This window comes from Pristiophorus japonicus, chromosome 18, assembly GCF_044704955.1.
Source record: "Pristiophorus japonicus isolate sPriJap1 chromosome 18, sPriJap1.hap1, whole genome shotgun sequence".
Taxonomy (NCBI): domain Eukaryota; kingdom Metazoa; phylum Chordata; class Chondrichthyes; family Pristiophoridae; genus Pristiophorus; species Pristiophorus japonicus.
Window position 1 is genome coordinate 88,734,400 of NC_091994.1, and position 25,075 is coordinate 88,759,474.

The 25,075-nt window shown below is 46.2% G+C and overlaps 1 protein-coding gene across 3 annotated transcripts in view; it reads right to left on the reverse strand.

Annotated features, from left to right (window-relative positions):
• epha2b (eph receptor A2 b) overlaps positions 1–11,926 on the reverse strand; it is a 50,949-nt gene extending 39,023 nt beyond the window's left edge. For 2 of the 3 annotated variants that reach the window (XM_070860284.1, XM_070860283.1), the window contains exons 1-3: positions 11,819–11,926; positions 4,510–4,577; positions 2,961–3,621 (exon numbers count right to left, since the gene is read on the reverse strand). In XM_070860284.1, coding sequence (XP_070716385.1) covers positions 2,961–3,621; positions 4,510–4,577; positions 11,819–11,888 — 799 coding nt within the window. In that variant the 5' untranslated portion in view covers positions 11,889–11,926. Of the gene's footprint in view, positions 1–2,960; positions 3,622–4,509; positions 4,578–11,227; positions 11,364–11,818 lie in introns of those variants that run through there. The other variant, XM_070860285.1, reaches the window with a different exon arrangement.
• Between the last annotated feature and the right edge of the window lie 13,149 nt (positions 11,927–25,075).

The window sequence follows — 25,075 nt, forward strand, 5'->3', positions numbered from 1 at the left end:
AACACCTGTGTCTGTCTTTAATGTGCAGGATTTGTTTAGTTGTGAGAAACAAGCGTTATTGAATGTATCCAATATGATGTTGGCTATTTGCCAGATTCTACCTATAATTGGATCTATACCAGATGTGGATTATCCAGTTCTTCCCCAGATATGATCAACTACAACTAACATCCTTTTGCAAAAACAACACTGGCTGAAATGGAAGTCTCTCTTTACAGGCAACAACAACTTGTATTTATATAGTGCCTTTAACATAGTGAAACACCCCGAGGCGCTTCACAGGAGTAACAAATTTGACACTGAGCCGCACAAGGAGAAATTAGGGCAGGCGACCAAAAGCTTGGTCAAAGAGGTAGGTTTTAAGGAACGTCTTGAAGGAGGAAAGAGAGGTAGAGAGGCGGAAAATTTTAGGGAGGGAATTCCAGAGCTTGGGGCCTAGGCAACAGAAGGCACGGCCACCAATGGTTGAGCGATTATAATCAGGGATGCTCAAGAGGGCAGAATTAGAGGAGCGCAGACATCTCGGGGGCATGTGGGACTGGAGAAGATTACAGCGATAGGGAGGGACGAGGCCATGGAAGGATTTGAAACCAAGGATGAGAATTTTGAAATCGAGGCGTTGCTTAACCGGGAGCAAATGCAAGCCAGCGAGCACAGGGGCGATGTGTGAGTGGGACTTGGTGCGAGTTAGGACATGGGCTGCCGAGTTTTGGATCACCTCTAGTTTACGTAGGTGTCAAGAGTCATTTGTTGCTTTGTGCCAAACCCAAGGACATCTGAGCTCTCGGTTGTACAAGAGAGCTGCACATTTAAAGGTCTAGTGAGCGGAACCCGTGGACACAGAAGTCCTGCAGAATCATGTCACCCATTAAATTCAATGCCTTTGTCAAATAATTCTACCTCCACCTCAGCAATTAACTTCCTGTTTTGCAAGTGAAGGACATTCCGGAGTGCACCGGCCTGTAATTAGCCGAATGGCGCACAAAGCCCGGCTGCGGCCTTGGCACAGGAAATGGGTTGATCCACAGATTACATAGGCTCCCTACAGTTAGAGCAGCTCTCCTCTCCTCCTCCTCCGGCAACTTGACACGTTCCCATTCTTTGCACAGAGGCAGCCACTCCCAGAGACCCCAAATGGAGCTGAACACCTGGGAAGCAGGCTAATGATTTATCGGGCCCCTGATTCGCCTCACTTGTCCAATGGAAACATCTTTTGTACTTCAAATGAGCTGCACGGCTTCTGAGGTTTAAAGAGGGCAAACACCGAAGGATGAATTTACCCTTTTCAGCATCAGGAGATAGGTATGGGGCATCAAACAATACTCGCGTTGTCCCGAGAGAATGCTCTTGCAGCCCGTGTGGACTTAACCTGAGCTCCTGATGGAGGTTTGGAATAAGGATGGAATCATTTTGAATGGATGGAATATTCAGCTCTATTTATTGCCAGGAGGAGCAATCGGTTTTGGAAACTGCGAGGTAACAAGAGAGATCGAGCTGGCCCAACTAAAGTTTCAGGATTATGAAGGGAATTGGACAAAACTGATCCAGGCACTTGTTCACAGTGGTGACAGGTTCAGCCAGGAGATAGAAGTTAAAATGAGGAAGTTAGCAGTAAGAACAGAAGGCAGGAGAGTTTTATTTACCCAAGAGAGCTGTTCCCAGGGAAGGACATTGCAGTAGACAAGGTAAAGGGAATAACCAGACAATTAGACATGCTTGTAAAACAAGAACTCATTAAGACAAGAAGATGGGTTGATACATCAAACAAGGGAAAGGCATGTTGACCTTTACCTGTTCCTAAAACTTCTTTGCTGCTAGTAAGGGTGGAAATTAGCCTCACCGTCCCAGTGAAACCACAAGATCAAAACTAAATCGTTAACATTCCAACTTCACTAACACACGGGCAGCACATGGAGAAATAAAAACTCCCCAGGTTTCTTCATTGCTTCTCACTGACAGTCCGGTCAGTCGTGAGGACACCACAGGGCTCAAAAACAAACCTTTTCCCCATTCCAACTTATTAAAACTGCTTAAAATCTGAAGAAGAAGAAAAAAAGAATCTACTCTCAAATTCCTACCAGCAGCAGGGAAGCAGAGTCTGTGGAATGTCTGATTATTATATACAGTAATGGAATTTCACATATGCCCAGAAATAGGGAGGGTCTCCAGTAAATCACTGGTGAGTGGTGGAGGCCACATCTCATTAAACAAACTTGCAGCACAACAGTGCCCATTGTCCGATGAATTCTTCCTGCAGCTCTCCTTCCCTCCCCCCGCCACCCCCCCCCCCAAGCCCCTCCCACGTATAATGTCCCCTCGTCAAAATCTAAAGCATGACTTTGCTCAGTGATCAGCACTCTCTCGCCCAGCCACGCTCTGGTGCTGAATCAAAGTGAAGTCAGTTCCTGAGACTAGAACCCAACACATCTGTACATCTGTGCAATTTAAATACAGCAAAAAAACAAAACAAGTCACACACACAGACTCCGCAAACAACGCACGGGTTTCTGGCAGAATTGGGACTTATTTGAGTCGAATAGGAGCAGATTTGCTACTGGGGCCTGGCTATAAAGTGCATTTACACACCAACGTGATACAATTACGCCCCAACTTCACCCCAGAGAAACATACAAGAGAATTGTGGAACATGGCAAACCACCAAACATTGGCAATGGCTGGGACACAGGAGATAAATGATGACCAGAGTGACATTTATTTAAATAACCAATAATATAATTGCCAACAGAAAAGTTTGAAATAAATGTATGAACGACTAATCCTGGACCATGTATTAATGGATGGATTGGGACTTTGAAGTTGCGGCCTTGCGATATATAATTATCTGTCCCCTCGATTAGCCATGGCCCCACTTGCTCACCAACTACTGCTTAGCCAATCCTTGCTCTATTAGGTAGGAGAGGCCAGACTGGGCAACACTTAGCTTCAATAGCTGCACTTACCTTCGCAAGTACCGTTCACCATCTCATATGCAGCCTCGCACAGGCATTGACCCACTGGGACCAGCCACTCCCCATCAGCGTTGCAGTACATCTTTGGAGATTCTTGGGCCATTGCATGATCTACACAAGTCCCGATAACTTCAGAGAGTGCTTGGGCATCCGCCCCAGCTATGGTTTCTGGAAAGACAGCCATGTTGCGCACCATGGACGGACACTTCTTGTAATACACGCGCACGGATATGAGCGCGACACAGGCCCCGACATCTTGAAAGGCCAGATAAAAGCCTTTCTGCTTCAGTGAGCCAACTGCGCGCACCTCAACATTTATCTTCACTTTTCGGGCGCTAAAGTCCTCTTTCCTTGTGATTTCGTCGGGCGCGATGGTATCAATTTTTTTGAACTGGCTTTTCCTGAAGATTGTTCCGTAATCAAAGTCTGACTCGGCATAGTAGAGGTTGAAGGTCTCCTTGCAGGAGGTGGCGATGCTGGGAAAGCTGTTGCAGTCACGCACGGTGAACTTCAGCTCAACAAATATGCGCTGCGCTTCTCCGCGGTAGATCCAGTTAGTCCGCAACCAGTTGTCCTGATCACCTTCAACCACATTGCACACACTGTACATGTATATGGGCGTGTCGTTCCATACATTCTGAAGAAGATCCCACTTTGAAACAAGAAAAAGATACAAGTAAACCACTATTCAAAGCTGATGGGGAAATGGTTCATTGAAAAAGGGCACTTATTTTCCCCCCGCCCCCACATCTTCTCCCCATCTCCCCTGAAGGTAGCAACTTTATAAGTACAGCATCATGCCAACAGTCACCTCCAGGATGCCACCGCCATTTAGTCGTTAACAATGTCGGAGTGTTAGCAGCCGACTAGACCGTGGGGGCATCAGAGCCAAGCCTAACCCTGCCCTCACCCAACAGCCACACATTCCCACATGGATCACTGGAACAGAAAGCCCAATTGAATTACCCTTCTCTAACCCTGGTGTGGTACAGGAAGTTATAGCAGCCCAATTAAGAGAGAAAAAAAGCAATCAGCCAGGGTTGCTACTGCTGGCCAGTGACCTCTGCCAGAAAGTGCAGATGTCGAGTGACTGGGTTCAACTGGATTTAACGGTGATGCCTCCACAGCTGAATAGCTCACAGATGAGGAATGGCCATTGAGATAAGATAAGTGAGGCTAGTGGCCATGGAACTATATCCCAGAAAGAATCATTGCTCGTTAGGAGGTGCGGTGGGTGGGGGGGGGGGAGGAGGGGCTTGTGGGAAGAAAAAAAAAAGAGAACAGGAAAATAAATAGTAGCCTTGAATTTATATCGAATTAATTAATGCCAGCAGGGTATCCTTTTCACTTCAAGCAGTTATCCCTCACACTGCAACTCTGGTCACATCACTTTTCCCCATGGACTTTGAAATTGTCAATTCCAGCGCCCCCCACTCCCATATTAAAATAGAATCCATCGCCAGTACTTTAGTGTGGCTTGGTGATGGATCTGGGCCGCTCATTGGCGAGGGGTGCAAGGCCATCAAGCCTCTATACTTACAGCTGCGTTGTATGGGTTGGTCAGCCAGCCAAGCTCTCCATGTGCCGAGGCAAAATCCAGGAGGACAACTGAAGGACAAAAATACAGGAGTGTGTTAGAGCGCGTGTCAAACGGTAATCCACTACACCATATGACAGGGAACGCTACAACTGTCAAATAGAGAAACCATAAAACATTTACCAGCCTTTATATCAAATGAAGTAATGGAAGGAATCACTGAGTGAAATACAGACAGTGTGGAATATCTAATATCCACGTGCGAGTGTTCTCGTTCAATTTCTCACTGAAGACTGACTCCAGGAGCCCCTGGTGGCTGTTTAATGTGTCAGTGATTCAGACTCTGCTCAAAACTGATGTTTTCATACTCAGGCACACAACTCAAAAGTCCCCCGAGAACATGTGGCAAGGTTAGTTACTAGACACGATCCCCTTAACAGCCAGTGCACCAGAATAAGCACCTGGGGAAACCCTAGAGTCCCTGTTCTATCAATATTCTGGTCAATGCTTCTCTGGACTTTCTCTCCTTCCTGCTCGGCTCCAAATATTCCATCCTACACACTCTCCTCTCTGCATCCTCGTCCCATAGATATCAAGACACACTGCGCTGTCTCCTATTCCATCTCAGGACACAGAAACTGCGAAATTCCTTACATTCTTCAGTTTTTCCCTTCTCTACAACCGTCAGGCTTTTATAACCCATGTTTGGCATTGCCTACTCAATACTTTCAAGTTGATTCTGTCCTCCTAGTCTTTCCAATTTCGGGGCTGTCTGCACGATGAACCTTGGCCCCATCACCAGATTTCTCAATTGGAAAACACCTGCAAAAACCTCATCAAATGTTCTGAAAACTGGCAGCAAGATCACATTACACTGGACTTATACCCTCCCCCCCCCCCACACACACACACACTTACATACTCCAACACGGATACACCCACATCTGCAGTTCATTAGAAAGTACACTTAAAGCAAAATGCGGAGTGACCCCTGAACCTACAAAAGTTGATTCATGTCATAAACTGGTGTGGGCTGCTGAGGGTTTTCTTCTTGTAAAAAACAATCTCCTATTTGCTGTTGGGACACAGACAATCTGTCAGAACTAATCAGTGTCTGATGCACACTCGGCCTTTGAACATTCCTGTGGCCTGTCAGCAGAATTCCACGGAGTCCATCATTAAATAAGATGAGAGGACTCTTGTGTGAAGCCATCCAGAAACTCCCAGAACAAAGCAATGCAACACTTGCCCCCTCAATTTGTATCCCTTCCCCCACCCCCTTCTTATCCTGAAAGTAGTAATCTTGCTCGGGTACAGGTTCCACAGGAGCTGGTTGCCTTCCATTATCAAGCCCAAGTCACTGTGCTTTATAGAAACATAGAAAATAGGTGCAGGAGCAGGCCATTCAGCCCTTCTAGCCTGCACCGCCATTCAATGAGTTCATGGCTGTACATGAAACTTCAGTACCCCCTTCCTGCTTTCTCGCCATAACCCTTGATCCCCCGAGTAATAGAAAAAAACACTGAATGTCAGGATTGGGATATATGCAAGCCTAGGTACTGAGTGGTTACATGCTATGGCGGTGGCGGTTGGGTTGGGGGGGTTCAATCCTGTCCCTATCCAGCTCCAGGACACGCAATTTCAGCAGCTAATTTTCCCTCCTTGGAGCAGGAAGTGAGGCCAATGTAACTCGCCGCTCCATATTTGGTGTCTGAGTTGAAATCAGATAAACCCAGATCATGGTTTTGGGACCTCCTTCATCCGTTTGGCGCAATACCACAACAGAGGCTTCTTTACCCACTAAACCATCAACTTGGAGCCACTTTGGCACCACTGATCAACTGAGCAGTTCCTGGTTCGATTCCCACCATGAAATCGTCCTCCTGCACGAATCAGAGTTTCTGGTGTTGAGTAAGCAGCTCACCGAGCTAGCCACTCCTGGGTGAGGACTGCATCCCACGGTGACAGACAATATCTCTAGTGGCTAGTGGCCAGAGCTGAATCAGTGCTGCGGGTGAGGCAGAAGCCCGATGACGGGATACTACAAGGGGGTTGTGCAAGAGGTGAGCAGAGCTGGACGGAGATGACACATTCCAGGAAACAACGGTAGCTTTTTGTTTGAGGAAGGTGGTCATGACTGGGAGGGAGAGGGTATCTCGGCGAGACGAATGATGTGTGCGAAGATTATGTACGTGGACTCCGACTGGTGCCAGTAACAAAATCCTGCAACGTAATGGGGACCAATATAAAGAGCAATCACCTAGTGTCCCGGGGAGTGGCCGAGAGGAGGGGGCTGGGGGGGGGGATGGGGAAGGGAGAGAAACTAGTTGTTCGCTTTCTTAAAATATTCTTACTGTCTTGCACTAAACGCTCCTGCTCCAACCAGACTGAAACAATCAGAATTTTTCCAAGGAGCAGAATGAGCTTGGAATGGTGTTCATGGTTAGGAGAGACATACTAACTAACCTGGTCTGTGGAAGTCCTACCTTCCTCCTACACAAGAGACTAAACTCATGTTTGGAGTCACATAATCAGTACTTCAGGATTTATTTTACCTTCTCCACTACCCCTTGGCGCTGTCCTTCATTATGACCCTTATCCTTTTACCCAAGTTGTCAGGTTTTTATAAAAAAAGAATCTCTAATCATTTGCTGTCATTGATAATGAACAGCCTGACAAATTCACGTTCAGTACTCAACAGACTACATTACAGCAACCTCCATTTATATAGTCTTAGAGGATTTACAGCACAGACGCAGGCCATTCGGGCCAACAGGTCCATGCTCCACACAAGCCTCCTCCCACCCTTTGTCATCTAACCTCATCAACATATCTTTCTATTCCTTTCTCCCTTATGTGTTTATCTCGCTTCCCCTTTAAATGCATCAGTGCTATTCGCCTCAACTACTCCGAGTTCCACCACTCACCACTCTCTGGGTAAAGAAGTTTCTCCTGAATTCCTTATTGGATTTATTCATGATTATCTTATATTTGTGGCCCCTATTTCTGGTCTCTACCCTGTCAAGCCCTTTCATAATCTTAAAAGACCTCTTATCAGGTCACCCCCTCAGTCTCCTCTTTTTTTTAAAGAGAAAAGAGGCCCAGCCTGTTCAATCTTCCGAGTGGTATAACCTCTCAGTTCTGGTATTATTCTAGTAAAAAAAAATGTACCTTCTCCAGTGCCTTTTTTTATAATATGGAGACCAGGATTGTGCACAGTATTCGAAGTGTGGTCTAACCAAGGTCCGATACAACATTAACAGAACTTCCCTGCTTTTCAATTCTATCCCTTTAGAAATTAACCCCAGTGCTGTGTTTGCTTTTTTAATGGCCTTATTAACCTTTCGCCGGATGCCTTTAACATTCAAAATCTTGCGAGGCACTTTATAGAGAAATTATATGGAGAACGGACGCCAAGCCATGGGGAAGAGGTCATTGAAGGTTAGGTCACTAAACGGGGTTTGAAAAGATTTCTAAAAGAAGGTAGTGCAGTAGAGGTGGAGGGGCGACTGAGTTCCGCAGCAAAATGTGGATATTTCATGATGATATTCTCTATATCCCCGCCCCCCACACACACTTATCAGAACTGAATGCAATACCGAAATTGGATCGTTGGGGAAGAGTTTCAATGAAGGTCAAGATACAAATTCTCCACTGGTTGGGTTTAGGTAGGTACATTAAATCAGGATTTGAACAATTCAAACATTAGGTACTAGGCTCTAGACTGCTCCAGACAACAAAAAACTCAGCCCCCAAAAAGCTTCAAAGATCTAAAGTAACAATAGAAAATGCTGGAGATAAAGAGCAGGTCAGTCAGTCTGTGCCTCCACTGGCTCTGACGGGAGGCTTCCACGCTATTCTGCCTTTTCTCTTTCAGATGAGTCGGGTCTGCAGTACTTTTCCAACATTCTCTGCTTTTAGTCTAAGTATCTAGTTACAGCGAATTCGCTTTTTCACTGATTTCCTAGATCAGGGCGACCAAGCTCTTGACTTTGAATAGATGCATACCACGGAACCTCAGGGACCAACGCACTCACGTTCCCATTAATTTACATATATCTCCAGTAGCTGGTCCCAACAGACCTTGGATGTTCAGACCCGCCAATGATGCAACAGTGCGAAAAAGCAACCCTTCCCAAACCTCCAGACCCACAAAACTCAAACACGACAAACCAGCAAATAAGAAGTGTGTGCACATAAATAAGCAGGAGTTTGGCTGGGATTTGTCCGCCACATTACCAGGGCCCAGGAGACACAGGTTGTTCACTCTTACCCGGGATAGTCAGCTTTGAAAGATATGCTTCCGGCCTCAAGTCTCCCCCCTCCTCCCCTCCTCCCCTCCGCCCCGGGCTCCTGTAACCAACTCCGCCAGTAACAGGATGCCAGCAGCCTTCCCATGAGAGCTTTTGTTGGTTTCGCAGGAAAAACAGCTCCAGAGCAACATTTATACATCATTCACATCCTCTCAGTGACACAGTCAGGAGCCAAATGGGAAGACGCTATCACGACACAGGGAGAGTTTAAAAGAACTCCGGCAGCTGCATTTTAGCTTCACATTTCCTGAAAACAGGAATAATTTTGTTTGCGGAATGTTGTAACAGGATGGGGCAGGCTATGTAAAATGCAGAGAGAGTCAAGGGGAGGGGTTCAATGAAGTTTTTTTGCCCCCCTCACTTTTAAGATTTTTCCAAATCATTGTCTACACAAAGGGCAAAGAAATTATCCTGCGTCCAATCTACAACAGACACAATACCCAATTCCCAGCAGATTCAGTCATCTAATTAGCTAGAACACAAAATACAGAACACCAGTAATAATTGCAAGCATTTGCTGCATGAAAGACATTGGAAGAATTCATGTCTTCTCAGCCTGTGGACGTCTGCTTACTGCAAACGGGAGACAGCCTTGTTAAAGCTTCAAAGGATTAAACCACTTCTTTGAAATCTAAACCGGCACCTTCCATTTCACACATCACATATCGCACTTCAAACACAAGACTTTAAACCCAGAGAGAGAGAGAGTGCGCTGTCCCCTCTCGTTTTGTGAAAATGCATCCCGAAGATGTTGACTCGCATGGATCCACAGGCACATTGGTCATTCACAGCTAGACAACCAAAGGAGGCTGGCTCTTCGACCATGGGCACCATCACAGCCCTTACTGGACATCGGCACACGTGGCCGGAGTCACTGCATCAGGAGCCTGCACTCTGACCGATTCACTCTGAGGCTCACTGTAGCGTCCCAGTTATGTGCTATCGTGTACCGTCAGTGCCGGAGACGGTTGTTCCTCGTCGGACTCATTTGAAAGATGCCCGTCAAACCCCCACCCCTCCCTCCCTCACACACCCACCCATCCCTCCATCAGAGCTGCTCCAGACTGAAGCTGTGCAGCGTCCCTGACAAAAGCGAAAAATGCTGGAAAGATGCAGCAGTATCTGAGAGAGAAAATTGTCTGGACCTGAGAATTTTGAGGAAGCGTTTACCCTGGAGCATTCATCTCTTTCAGACACTGACTCACCTGCTGTACATTTCCAGCGTTTTCTGTTTTATGATTTCAACATTTGTAGATTATTTCCTTCCCCCCCCAAAAAAAAATTATCCTCCCAGTAGAGCCAAAACCTTAAACATTGATAAAAAAATAAGTTACAATAAAGTTAAAATAAGTTAAACCATCACACACACACCGAATGGAGAGGCTCCATTGGCTCAATAAACTCACAGCCCCCCTTCCCCCCAAAGAGAACTGGCGAATTACTTGGAGAGGAGAATGTTGCATGGCCGTGTGGAAAGGACAGGGGAGTGGGACTAACTGGACCCTCTTTCAAAATAGTCGGCACAGGCATGATGGACTAAATGGCCTCCTTCTATGCTGTAATGCCAGCATTGGCTCAGTGGGTAGCACACTTGCCTGAGTCGGAAGATTGTGGGACTCCAGGGATTTGAACACAAAAAATCTAGGCTGACACTCCAATGCAGTGCTGAGGGAGCACCGCACTGTCGGGAGGTGCCACCTTTCGGATGAGAAGTTGAGAGAGCAGACGGCCTCGGTTTAAGTGAATGTAAAGGATCCCATGGCATTATTTCGAAGAAGAGCAGGGGAGTTATCCCGGTGTCCTGGCCAATATTTATCCCTCAATCAACACAACAAAAACAGATTATCTGGCCATTATCATAAAGTGTAACATCCCCACTGACACCTGGGAGTCCCTGGCCAAAGACCGCCCTAAGTGGAGGAAGAGCACCTCAAGTCTCGTCGCCAAGAGCATGCAGAAACCAAGCGCAGACAGCGGAAGGAGCGTGAGGCAAACCAGGCTCCCCACCCACCCTTTTCTTCAACCACTGTCTGTCCCACCTGTGACAGAGACTGTAATTCCCGCTGGACTGTACAGCCACCTGAGAACTCACTTTTAGAGTGGAAGCAAGTCTTCCTCGATTTCGAGGGTCTGCCTATGATGATGATGCTTTGTGGGAGCTTGCTGTGCGCAAACTGGCTGCGCGATTCCAACAGTGACTACACTCCCAAAAAAGTACTTCATTGTCTGTAAAGCGCTTTGAGACATCCGGCGGTCACGAAAGGCGCTATATAAATGCAAGTCTTTCTTTCTATCATTCTACGATTCAGACTTTAACTTTTCACAACATACAGACTCCCTCTGGCGCCATGTGGCCTTCAGCCACCGGAGGGAGGGAATGGCAAGTGCGGTGACCGGGACCCACTCACCGCCAATTCTTCAGTTACACAGAAAGAGGAAAAAAAAGCACGGACACTTCCCCAAGAGAGACGACAGGCTCCGCGTCCGGGCAATCGATCCAAAATCGCGGATAAAACTCACTCAAAAGTTTATCAAACTTTCGATATCGTTATTTCTCCCTACCCGCCGCCGATAGGATGAGAGAGAAGGGAATGGGAAAGAATGGGAGTGGGGGGAATGGGAGAGAAGGGGAATGGGACACCTGCCCGGTGGAGACTCGGTCCGAAGTCACTAGATACAATATTAACACGACAAGCAAATCTGGCCATGTCACTCACAATTACTGCTTGGGAGTAAGTGTTGTTGTGTCTATTGGATAAATATTGTACCTGCACGTTTTCAGTCTTTTAAGCAAAAATACACACAGCCCGGATCCCGATTAAAAACATTAAAACACAGACACACGAAACACTGCAAGCAGGACTGCTCTCAGCCCCAGGATGTTTGAATCTCCGAAAAAGGGATTTCCCAGTCCCTGTTGCCTGAATCCGGGACCGACCGCAGGGAGCGGACCGATCTCCCAGTGGGGTGAGTAAGAGGGGCTAAGAAGTGATCCTTACCCTCCTCGGCCTGGTGTGTGGGCAGCACGCAGGAGAGCAGGGCGGCGAGGTGCAGGTGGCGCGGCTCCATGCTGAAAATGCGGGCCGCCGATCCGGACAGAAGCAAACTTCAATTGGAACTTTGTGCAAACTTCTGCCAAACTTTCATTCATCCCCCGTGACGTCACCTGCCCCGCCCCCTCCCATTGAACAATACAATTCTACCTGGAGACATCCAATCAGCGGGCGGCCGACATTCCTGGGCTGTGTGTCAGTATCAGGGGGCGGGGCTCTGGCTGCCTGCCCGGGATTGGGAGGAGGCGAGGAGCCTGAGAACTCTGTTCCCACATACCGCAGCCTGTCTTGCCCTGTCATTAGCGACGAGCCGACAGGCCCGGGCAGGTAAATTAAAAGCTTTGGGGAGAATTTAATGTTGCGTTTGAAAGGCTGGAGCGAACCCAACACCTGAGTCAAGGCACCCACTTTTCCGTTGTCTCCCACCCGTCTCCATTTTTCTCTGCGAACTCAGTTCACTGCTTCTGTGACCTCTCCTGTCTTGTTCCTCCGAAGCACCATTTTAGATGCCCCTCCCTTACCGTGCTAAATTGAGATTTATCACACCATCTACTTGTGCAGGCCTTCATTATAATGAATTCCTCATCCCTTCTGTGATCTAAAGGTGTTGAAAAGCCAGGCTTGGCCACGACTTCTACATTCATCTCGTCTTTTTCAAACCTTGCTCGTACACAATGGACTCTGCCCCTTTTTTTTTGGCACCACCTTTATTACAATTGTGGGGGTGTAGGTGGCCTGAAGAGTGTGTACAACACTTCAAAATGCCAACGGAGGAATTTCGACCCAGTCATATGTCGTGGATCCACGTTCAGCCCGACTGCCTGCCTCTCTTCCGCGGTTACGTTCGAGCCAGGGTGTCCCTGGAGATGGAGCACGCAGTGTACACCGGTACGCTCGCAGCCTTCCATGAGAGGTGGGCGCCGGAGGGACTAGAGTGCATCATCACCCCCGGCAACCAAATTTTAATTTGACTATTTAATGTCTAAAGTTTAATTTGTTAATTTTTCGGTTCTAGTGCCCCTTTTAAGGGGGTGCTTGATTTATAGTTTATTTAAAATAGTTATGTCGTGGATCCTGACTGCTTTCTTTTGCCCCTCCCCAGCTCAGGGGCACAAGGGCCAGTTTTACTGCCCCACTGGTGCACTGGTTGTGAGAGGCTGACCAGTGCATTTATCAGTAATCGGGCCTGGAGCTTTGTGATCAGTGCAATCCACACAGATTTCTGCTTTCTTTGTTAAAAAGTTTTTAAAGACCCCAACACTTTTTGCATGAAAAGAAACCCCCTCCCATGGGGGTCAAGTCTTCCACTGTGCCTGTGTTAGCAATGCTGAGCGGCTCATTGAAAAAAATGTCAGACTCAGCTTCTCAAACATAGTTTATTTACTGATCAAACAGATCAACTGAATTACATCAACAGCCATTAATGTGTGAGGGAAAGGAGACAATGCGGGTCCCTCTCAGATCCTGGATGTTCTTCCGAGTTATGATAACACCTAAAATAGTTGGAATGCCATGTTATACAACCCTTTATCGGAACTGGAGAAATTGGTTCTCTCAACACATGCTAACTGTTCTGAAAAGTGTTCCTGGCATTTTCAGTCTTTTGGTTGTTATTCCTTGCTCCCCCCCCAAACCCAACCCAACCCAGGACTTACCTGAGAGTTACCACCGGTGAGGCAAATGGGCCAAATTGACTCCTGATACACCAGAGAACTACCTCTGGAGGCAGGCCCTGGCAACTCATCACTATTACTACAATGGCCTGAGGCCCAATTTGTGTAGCTCCTTGGGCCTCCTGGATCAGGAGGCATGCTGTCAGTTATTATGCCCAGAAATGGGCCATTACATATTTTTGCCCCAAATATCACCTCGTCAGAGACCAAAGACTGAGAGCAGTAACCAATTTCTCTGGTTCTCTGCCAAATAACACTCTGAACATTTTGCTTTAACAATCTTTCTCTTATCATTAGTGTATCGAAATTCACCATTCCCTCCCTAACTGATTATCTTCCCAATTAATCTCTTGTTAAAGGTGGAAGCAATTGTCTGTGAAAGTGTAAATAAGCAATGCCACCTTCAGGTCCCTCGCAGACATAGACTGACATCAATCACAATTCAGCATGTTATATCTGGCAACACCTATCTATCCTTAACCCAACATCCACCCATCCTAAACTCACAGTTATATTTTAACTACTCAAATTGTCCTGTGCCTCTAGGACTTATGCCACCTTCAATAAGTTATAGAGCAGCACAACATCTGGCCTCATTTTAATAAATTATTCAGTGATTTATTCCACAAAAGGCAAACAAATAAATAATTAACAATGATATACAGGGCAATACATATATATAATATATTGAAATCTTAAATCTGCATACGCTTCCTATTTAATAAACCCTCACTTCCTGGTGTCATGTTTTTGCCACATTCTATTGCCAACTTTTTTGACTATAAATGATAAATGTCCACATTAATAAATGAATCTGCCTATGTAAATATGTCATGCTATAATTATATCCTCCTGCCATACACTAGCATCGCAGTTTTGCATCTGCGAGCTTCTTTGCTTGTACTGCATGTTACAAACACTTAGCTCTGCTTTCTAAGTTGTAGTAAATCTTGCTATTTAACTATAAATAATAATTATAAATTAAATTATTTTGCAATAATAAGGACAGAATGTATGGCTTTAAAATGGGGATTAATTATGTCTACTAGCCCTGGTCCAATTATCCCCCACCCTCTGACTCCACTTCATCAGAACACTACATTTGATTTTTGGTTTCCAAATGTTAGTCCTCTCTTATCGGGTCCCGACTCTCTAAGCTTTAGAATCATAGAAGAGTACAGCACAAAAAGAGGCCATTTGGCCCATCACGTCTGCGCCGGCTCTTTCGAAGAGCAATTCAGTTAGTCCCACGGTATTTGAGCACATAATCTATGATGACACTGAGTACAGTACTGCAGGAATACTGCATTGTAAGTGATGATGTCCTTTGGATGAGGTGTTAAACCAAGACCCTGTCTGCCTGTTTACATGGAACTAAAAGATCCTATGAGACTATGTGATGAATACATATTCTTGTGTATCCTGATGTCCTGGTCAACATTTGTCCTTCAATCAAAACCTCCAAAAAGATAGATTTATCTCATTGTTGTCTCTGGGACCTCACTGTCTGCATTTTCCTACATAACAACCGTAACTTCAAAAGTAATTCACTGGCACTTAGGATGTCCTGAGAATGTTAAAGATGCTATATAGTTAGTTCTTCACAGGTGTGTTCACTAATGGGTAAGCTTTCAGTAATATGTCATGGATAATTAACAGAACAATCTTTTTTGTTGATTATGTTTAGCTATTGGAATTATCCTATGCCTCCATTGTATTCTCCCGTTTTGGTTAGTAATAGAGTACAGCTGTATCACAATTTATTTTACCAAAGTTAAATAACTGAATAACTGACAGTGATATAATACATATTTAATAGCTGCCATCCCCATAATTGAACCAATTACAGAGTCTGTATAAATTTGAGATCTGTGGCTCAATTTGTCTCAAGTATATCACTATGGAAAAAGCAACAAACCTTGCCACCTCCCATCTTCAATCCACTAAACCCACCACATCTCTGTCCTCAACCCACCAACTACCCATCCCAAACCTACCACACACCCCTCTGAAAACCACCACCCACCCATTCTCAACTCACCACCCACCCACCCATCCGCAATCCACCACCTACCCATCCTCAACACAACACCAATCTATTTTAAACCCACCACTTACTCATCCTAAATCCACCACCTATCAATCCTAAAATGCGCGGACCCATTCTCAACCCACTTGTCCTCAATCTACTATCTGTGCACATTGTAGTATCTTGCACCAATACAAATGAGGTTTTTGGAACACTATCACATGTACTGACAAGGTTATCCTAACAGCACCTGATGTGCACTGGCAGGATTATACCAGTACTCTGACACCTTTATACAACAGCTGCAAAATTCTCAACTGTTACAGCACATGCACTGGGATATACATACAACAATGTCTTTGGCTCAGCCGCACACTGTCCGTGCTCACACATAAAAAAACAGCCACTTGGCTGAGGTACAGGAGTGCGGCTGTGTGTGTGTTACTGACAGCAGGAAACTCTGCTGGATTGGTGTGAGTGCCAATTATCAGACTGTGTAACATGCAAAAATTCCACAAAGTCAAGCATCAATTCTGCAGAGACAACAACAGCCAATAACTCCAAGGGGTCAATAATGATACAAAAGGAAAGCCCAAACTATCACATGGAATAAACTGATATTATTTTCAACAGTTATGTAACAAGTAGAATTCTGTTAAAGGAGAAGGCGCTGCTTCTCGCCCTCCTAACAGCAGAGGAAAATGAACCTAATCCTATTCAACCATCTTGTTCATCTTGAATTTGGTAGTCAAAGGCATGATTTATTTGGTTGTCAGCCAACTACAGGAGCGGCTTTCAACTAATGTCAGAATGTCAGAGGAGCTTCTAATTGCCGACAGTTTGTCAGAGGGGCTTTGTAACATTGGTTATCTGTGGGAGGGGCTTTCTATCACTGCCAGTCCAAAGGAGTAATACAGAACTATTGTTAGCGATGCAGTTGCTGAATTGATCACTGGAAGGAGGGTATCTGCACTTTCTCTCTCTGTAGATGCTGTCTGACCTGCTGAGTGTTTCCAGCATTTCTGTTTGAATATTAAGATTTCCTGCATCTGCAGTAATTTGCTTATTGCCATCAGCATTCAATTCCTGGTGCTGTTGTGAGCATGTGACCATGTAGTTGGGCAAAGAGGATCATCATCATTATCATCATAGGCAGTCCCTCAGAATCGAGGAAGACTTGCTTCCACTCTTAAAATGAGTCCTTAGGTGGCTGAACAGTCCAATACGAGCACAACAGTCCCTGTCACAGGTGGGGCAGATAGTCATTGAGGGAAAGGGTGGGTGGGGCAGGTTTGCTGCACGCTCTTTCCGCTGCCTGCGCTTGCTTTCTGCATGCTCTCGGCGATGAGACTCGAAGTGCTCAGCGCCCTCCCAGATGCTCTTCCTCCACTTAGGGCGGTCTTTGGCCAGAGACTCCCAGGTGTCGGTGGGGATGTTGCACTTTATCAGGGAGGTTTTGAGGGTGTTCCTGTAATGTTTCCTCTGCCCACCTTTGGCTCGTTTGCCGTGAAGGATAGCTCTATTGTGGTGAATGTGCCGACTTACCTTCTCGTTCAAGAATCTCACATCGCTACTCTGAGAGCAGGGATCAGAAGGTGTCGAGGATTGTGGAGCCTTCTTTGTGAAGGAGTAGTTTAAACATCTACAGGGAAAAGCATGAAGGCACTTGATGATATCATCGCTGTGCTGTAGGCAGACTCAAACTCGCAGGAGGAAAAAGGTTGTATTTATATAGCATTTTTCATGACCTCAGGACATCCCAAAGCGCTTTACCACCAATCAACTACTTTGGTAGTCACTGTTTTAATGTAGGGAAATCCGGCAGCCGATATGTGCACAGCAAGATCCCACACGCAGCAATGAGATAAATGACCAGATAATCTGTTTCAATGACGTTGGTTGAGGGATGAATGTTGGCCAAGACAATGGGAGCACAGACCCATGTCTACTTCGAATAGTGTCATGGGATCGTTTATATCCATTTGAGAAGGCAGACTGAGTTCAGAGTCTGGGAATTACTGAATGAGCTGATTGCGAACTTCACTCTTGTGACGAAATGCTGGTTGAAGAAATACTATCTACCCACACCTTCAATAAATTGTCTTCAGGACAGATCAAAGAGGTTAATCATTGACCATAGATATTTAAACATAAATGAGTCAGGATTTAATATTTACCTTTGCACTCAGTTTGTCTCCTGCTGCTCCAGCCTACAGTTAGGTTGCTTTGACTTTCATATCTCTAAACTTATAACCAGCATAACAGTGGGACCTCTAGTTTTATACACTTTTCATTTCATCCATTTCTAATGCCCTTCCCTCCTTTCCTGAAGGTACTGACTAATGATTTGGGGGCTTTGGGGGGTGGGGGGGGATTGCAATCCCATGGGAGTAAGTTATTTTTGTTACTTCTCCCAAATAATCGTTTTCCTTGTGTGAGTTTAGTAGGCGGGTATCGGCAGACAACCCGAAACCTGTTATCTAATCTCTACAGGTAGGTACTTTCCAGCAGGGCTTATTGGATAATGTTCAGGAGTGGGAACCCTGGCTGAATTGTCTCTCCTAGCCCAGGGGTCAATTGAAGAGTCCGTACCACCACAGCTGAGATTAGCTATCTCAGCACAGACCAAGGATCAAATCGCATCTTTTGGGCTGTGTGGCCCATTTGTACGCTGGGCAGTGGAATTACCCTCCAAGCTATTTGCAAAGCTCTTCCTACGTTTTTCAGCTTAGAGTTTCCTTCGTGAGCCTCCTGATGGCAAAAGTCCACAATTCCTTTGTTATTTAAAGAGGGTTGGCATAAAGCAGTCACATGGCAGAATCACACAGCACAGTCAAATGGTACAGACACTGATGGCACAACACGCAACTCTTACGTAAGTGATGGTTGTTGGCCTTATTTTAATGTTTTGCATCAAAGGAAACACTGCAAAACGGTAGAACCCGTATCGGGTGATTTTTTTTAAAATTTCAAAATATACTTTATTCATATAAAAATTTTCACAATACATTGGAAGGCAGTTCAGTACATTTGGATGCGGTCAGCAATTCCGTACGATACACTTGGATGCCAACAGCAGTTCCGTTCAATAGGTTTGCTTGCTTTACATTTCGAGGTACATTTCAGTACAATCCAGGATACATTGTAATACAGTCATCATATTGGTTTACTAGTGGCACTATACGGTACACGGAATGGGTGAGGGTACAGTTACATTTCTTTGCAACATACATTACTAAACAGAACTTGCATTATACATGGCATTGCATAGGCGTTTACAGACCATGGTGCTCTATGTATACAAAAAGTTTACCATTGCAGCCCGAGGGGAGTTTTATACTGATACCAGCCCCTGGGTTTACCGTGGCGGAAGGGCTTTAAACTGTGGCCCTTCACCACCGTGCCTTTGCGGCGACTGCACCAATTTTTAGTGCGTCCCTCAGCACGTACTCCTGGATCTTGGATTGCGCCAGTCTGCAACACGCAGACGTGGACATCTCCTTGCTCTGGAAGACCAGCAAGTTTCGGCAAGACCAAAGTGCATCTTTCACCAAGTTGATGGCCCTCCAGCAGCAGATGATGTCTGTCTCAGTGTGTGTCCCTGGGAACCACCCATAGAGCACAGAGTAATATAGCAGCAACTGCAAAGGCAAATTCAGAATACCGTGGCAGACATTGAAAAATCCTTCCCATGGCAAATATGTTGGGACAATCCACCCAGGGTCACACAGAGGAAAACCATGGAAGAAACTGCAGACAAGATTAATGTGTCTGAAGAGAGCTGAAAGTGGGCATGATGAGACAGAGTCATACGCTTCAGCCAATGGGCACACTGCCTGCCTCAGCCAATGGGCACACTGCCCATCTCAATAGGGCGCTGGTAGCAAACTGGGATTTCAAGACCTGAATGAGAGGTAACTGTAATAAATCGCTTTGCCTATTTTTTCCTTTTAAGCAGATGCCCTTTAACATTTTTTGTTAATACCTTTGGTTATTTAAAAAAAATTAATTCCAGGGATATGAGCATCGATAGCAAGGCCAGCATTTATTGTCCATCTCTACTGCCTTTGAGAAGGTGGTGGTGGGCCTTCTTGAATCGCTGCAGTCCGTATGGTGAAGGTCCTTGCACAGTGCTGTTAGGGAGGGAGTTCCAGGATTTCGACCCAGTTACCATGAAGGAACGGCCGATATATGACCAAGTCAGGATGGTGTGTGACTCCGAGGTGATGGTGTTCCCATGCACCTGCTGCCCTTGCCCTTCTAGATGGTGGAGGTTGCGGGTTTGGGAGGTGCTGTCGAAGAAACCTTGGTGAGTTGTTGAATGTTCATAAATCTACAGGCTCTGTGCTGAATTAACTGATCTCACTAGGGGCTCCAATTGGCCTCAGCATCTCTTGGTTAGGAAAGAGAGAACAATTCAGCCAGGATTCCTGGTCCTTATTTCTATCTAGGTTCCCTGATTGAAAGTGCAAGCATGGATGTTGAGTGAGGACAGGATCGGGTTTAACGTCATGTCTCCAGAGTCGAATAGCTTGCCAACACTCATTGTCCTGGTGCACACATGGACAATGGCCATTTGGGTGAAATACCGGAATGTGATTGGGACCCATGGAACCCAAACCTCAGCATGAGTGGAGGAAAACATATCCACAGATTAATGCAAGTTTGTTGGCCTCTTTTACCATATCAAGTGGGAGACAACAGATGTGCAGTAATGTGTCGTTTCAAAATAATAATTGAACAATTTCTCCAAGTTGAATTTATTTATTATTTTTCAGGACAAGGGTATATCATGTTCCTTATGAAAAATTCCGGGTTGATAAAAGGAGGATTTGAGACAAGTTTTTCAAGGAAGGGAAGTTTGCCCCAGCCTGGACCCTCTGGGTTGCAAACAGGACCGCCGTAAGCCCAGGCTAAGGCAAGCACAAGGAATCATTCAGTTGGGAAAATCAAGAGAGTGGAGCAGAGGAGATTGAGCGGAGATTTGATAAAGGCGTTCAAAATCATGAGGGGTCTGGACAAAGTAGATAGAGAGAAACTGTTCCCATTGGCAGAAGGGTCGAGAGCCAGAGGAAAAAGACGTCTCAAAGTGCTTTACAGCCAAGGAAGTACTTTTGAAGTGTAGTCACTATTGTAATGTGGGAAACACAGCAGCCAATTTGCACACAGCAAGCTCCCACAAACAGCAATGTGGTAATGACCAGATAAATTGTTTTAGTTATGTTGATTGAAGGATAAATATTGGCCCAGGACACTGGAGATAACTCTCCTGCTCTTCTTCGAAGTAGTGCCATGGGATCTTTATCAAGCAGATGAGGTCTCAGTTTAAGGTCTCATTCAAAAGACGGCACCTCCGACAGTGCAGCACTCCCTCAGCACTGCACTGGAGTGTCGGCCTAGATTTTTGTGCTCAACTTTCTGGAGTGGGATTATGAACCCACAACCTTCTGATTCAGAGATGAGTGTGCTACCCATTGACTCACAGCTGACTTACACAGATTTAAGGTGATTGCTAAAGGAACCAATGGCGATGTAAGAAAAAACCTTTTTAAGCAGCGAGTGGTTGGGATCTGGAATGCACTCCCTGAAAGGGTGATGGAGGCAGACTCAATCTTATCTTTCAAAAGGGAGTTGGATAAGTATCTGAAGGAAAAACATCTGCAGGGTGACGGGGAAAGGGCGGGGGAGTGGGACTAGCTGAGAGTCGGCACGGGCTCACTGACCTTCTTCCGTGATTTAACCATTCTATGATTCTAGTGGCGGGAGATTGCAGAGCAATGTGATCGGGACGCAGCAGAGGCGTGAGTTTTGGACCCAGAAGAGGTGCGGGCCCAGGGGCAGCACGGGCCAGCCCACACTGCGATATGTGTGCGCACTAGGTCCGTGCAGCAGAGCTGGTCTCCAGTCGTCTTGGTTAATCCTTACTACTGGACCAAGACCTAGCTCTGTCAAGCCCATGTGGTGGCTGGTGTGCAACAGTCACCACACGTTAAAAAAAATCAGGCACAGGCATCTTCCACCCTTTGAGATTTAGTTCGGGACCTGGAATATTAGGTCCTTCATTGAAACACCTGTGAATTTTTTCACGTGGAAGCAAGATATCCTCGATTCGAGGGATTGCCTATGATGATTCTAGTGGCCTGAAAGGCAGGGTAACAAATAGCTGGACCTCTTCACCCCAAACTCCATGAGTGAGGAAGGGGACACTCCATCCTTGTGCTGGAGCTCCTGGTCCTTTTCCCTCCTGCAAAGCCCAAATGGGGAGGAGTGTGGGCAGCAGCAATCTGATTCGGCAAAAAGGCAAGGTTCCAGTAGTCTGGGAGAAAAGTTTCAGGACTTTCCAGATGAGGATCGATCTTTTCCAGGACTGGTTGAGCAGCACTGAGCACAAGGCCAGGTTGAGTCAATGCATCACCATTCTCATCACTGTGCTGACTCAGATCAGGGTTTTTGCAATTCTGTCTTGGCTCTCAGCGTCAGTTGCTGGAACTTGCGCAAGGCTCCTCGGTAAGTGCAGGAAGAGAAGGATCATCGCTCTTTGTGGTAAAGTTCAACAGCTGTCTGCAGACTGCCATATTGATGATGAAGATATTGCAGACCACGAACGCAGATACCGAGGGGGAGGGGGAGCTTCAGGCCGAGTTAAGTACAACGCATGGGCTGGAGGAACTGCCCACGCAGAGAGACCCACATCGTAAAAGTGTGTGAGGAGTGCCGGGGGACAATAAGTAGCATGTCATTGGATTATAATCTGTATTTTTATTAATTTGTGTCATATAAAACAACCCAGTCAGGTGATGCGTTGCCAATTACACCTTCCAAAGTATGGCAACGCAGCATATATTTTATTGGACAACCGATGGTGAGAGTGAAGGTCGCCAAACCAAACTATATTGACATCAGTGACACACACTGCAGGAGTCACTGCTGGCCTGTTTCTGCTCTGGTTTGGGGTTAATAACTGCATTTAGCAGGAACTAATCAACTCGTTCATTGTGCATCCATCGCACATTAACGGACTTCCACTCCTCTCCCCAGACACCAGTAATATTTCCTTTGCATCACAGCCAACTGGTCCCAGTATATCAGTCACTGTCCAACTGGGAAACAAGGCTGGGAGGCTGGATTGTCAAGATTAGGGGGTGTACAGTGCCAGCCTGGAAGCTGTGAGAGGGCGACTCTGGCTGAGTATAGAGAGAGTGCTTGTATTTTACTTTAAATTTAAAGGAAAGTTTTAAACGTCTTTTTTATTGGAATTTTCAGTGACAGCAGGACTCTAGTATTTAATAACATTACAGTACAATACAGCTTATCCTGCCCCTTTAATATCCAGAGTACAGGGTATCTGTCCCTTTAACATCCAGGGTACAGGGTATCTGTCCTTTTAACATCCAGGGTACCGGGTATCTGTCCCTTTAACAGCAGGGTACAGGGTATCTGTCCCTTTAACATCCGGATTACAGGATATCTGTCCCTTTAACATCCTGGGTACAGGATATCCTGCCTCCTTAACATCTGGGGTACAGAGTATCTGTCCCTTTAACAGTGGGGTACAGGGTATCTGTCCCTTTAACAGCGGGGTACAGGGTATCTGTCCCTTTAACAGCAGGGTACAGGGTATCTGTCCCTTTAACATCCGGGGTACAGGATATCCTGCCTCCTTAACATCCGGGGTACAGAGTATCTGACCCTTTAACAGCAGGGTACAGGGTATCTGTCCCTTTAACAGTCGGGGTACAGGGTATCTGTCCCTTTAACAGAGGGGGTACAGGATATCCTGTCTCTTTAACCTCCGGGGTACAGGGTATCTGACCCTTTAACATCTGGGGTACAGGATATCTGTCCTTTTTTTCAAAAATATACTTTATTCATATAAAATTTTCACAACACACTGGAAAATACCTCAATACCTTGCGGTCAGCAATTCCATACAATTCGTTTGGATGCTGACAGCAGTTCCATACAATGCACTAGGTTGCATTTCATTTCAAGATACAGTTTAGTATATTCCGTAAATCACGTTACATGTAGTACTGTGCAAATAAGGATATTACATGGAGCAGATGAGAACAGGTTTACATTAGATTCCAGGATACATTTCAATACCGATCACGAATCACGTTACATGTAGCACTATGCAGATGAATGCAGTACACGGAACGGATGGGGATATATTTACATTTCTTTACAAGTTACTAAACCGTGCAGAGACTTTCATTATACATGGCACAACACAGGTGTTTTTCAGTATATGGTGCTCTATGTATACAAGCAGATTAACAAGTACAGCCCGAGGGGGGTCTGGTTCCATCCCCTGGGTTTACCGTGGCGGAAGGGCCTTAAACTGTGGCTCTTCCCCATCGTGCCTTTGTGGCGACTGCACCAATCTTTAGTGTGTTCCTCAGTACGTACTCCTGGACCTTGGATTGCGCCAGTCTGCAACACTCGGCCGTGGACATCTCCTTGCTCTGGAAGACCAGCAAGTTTCGGGAAGATCAAAGTGCATCTTTAACCGAGTTGATTGTTCTCCAGCAGCAGATGATGTCTGTCTCGGTGTGTGTCCCTGGGAACAGCCCGTAGAGCACAGAGTCCTGTGTTACAGAGCTGTTTGGGATGAACCTCGACAGCAACCACTGCATCTCCTTCCAGACCTGCCTTGCAAAGGGGCAGTCCCAAAGGAGATGGATGACAGTCTCGACCGCACCACAGCCAACTTGGGGGCAGAATGCCGTGTCTCTGAAACCCCGGCTGTGCACGAAAGATCTGACGGGTAGGGCCCTCCTCACCGCCAACCAAGCTACGTCTTGGTGCTTGTGTGAAAGCTCTGGCGATGAGACGTTCTGCCAAATGAGTTCGACAGTCTGCTCGGGGAACCGTCCAACAGGATCCATCATCTCCTTTTGTAGGGTGTCCAGGACCTTGCGTGCCGACCACTGCTTTATGGCCTTGTGGTCAAAGGTGTTTTTCTTGAAAAACTTTTCCATGAAGGACAGGTGCTGAGGCATGGTCCAACTGCTCGGAACGTTCCGCGGCAGCCTGGCCAGATCCATCCCTCGCAACACCGGGGACAGATAGAATCTCAGCACGTACTGACACTTGGTGTTTGCGTACCGAGGGTCTGTGCACAGCTTGATGCAGCCGCACACAAAGGTGGCTGTCAGGATGAGGGCCACGTTCGGAACATCCTTTCCTCCACTGTCCAGAGATTTGTACATCGTGTCTCTGCGGACACGGTCCATTTTGGACCTCCAGACAAAGTGGAAGACGGCCCGGGTGACTGCCGCAGCACAGGAGTGGGGTATGGGCCAGACCTGCGCCACGTACAACAACACCGAGAGCACCTCACTCCTGATGACCAGGTTCTTTCCTGCGATGGAGAGGGAGCGCAGCTTCCACCATCCCAGTTTATGTTTCGCTTTAGCGATATGCTCCTTCCAGTTTTTGACGCACGCCCCATCCGCTCCGAACCATATTCCCAACACCTTCAGGTAATCTGACTTT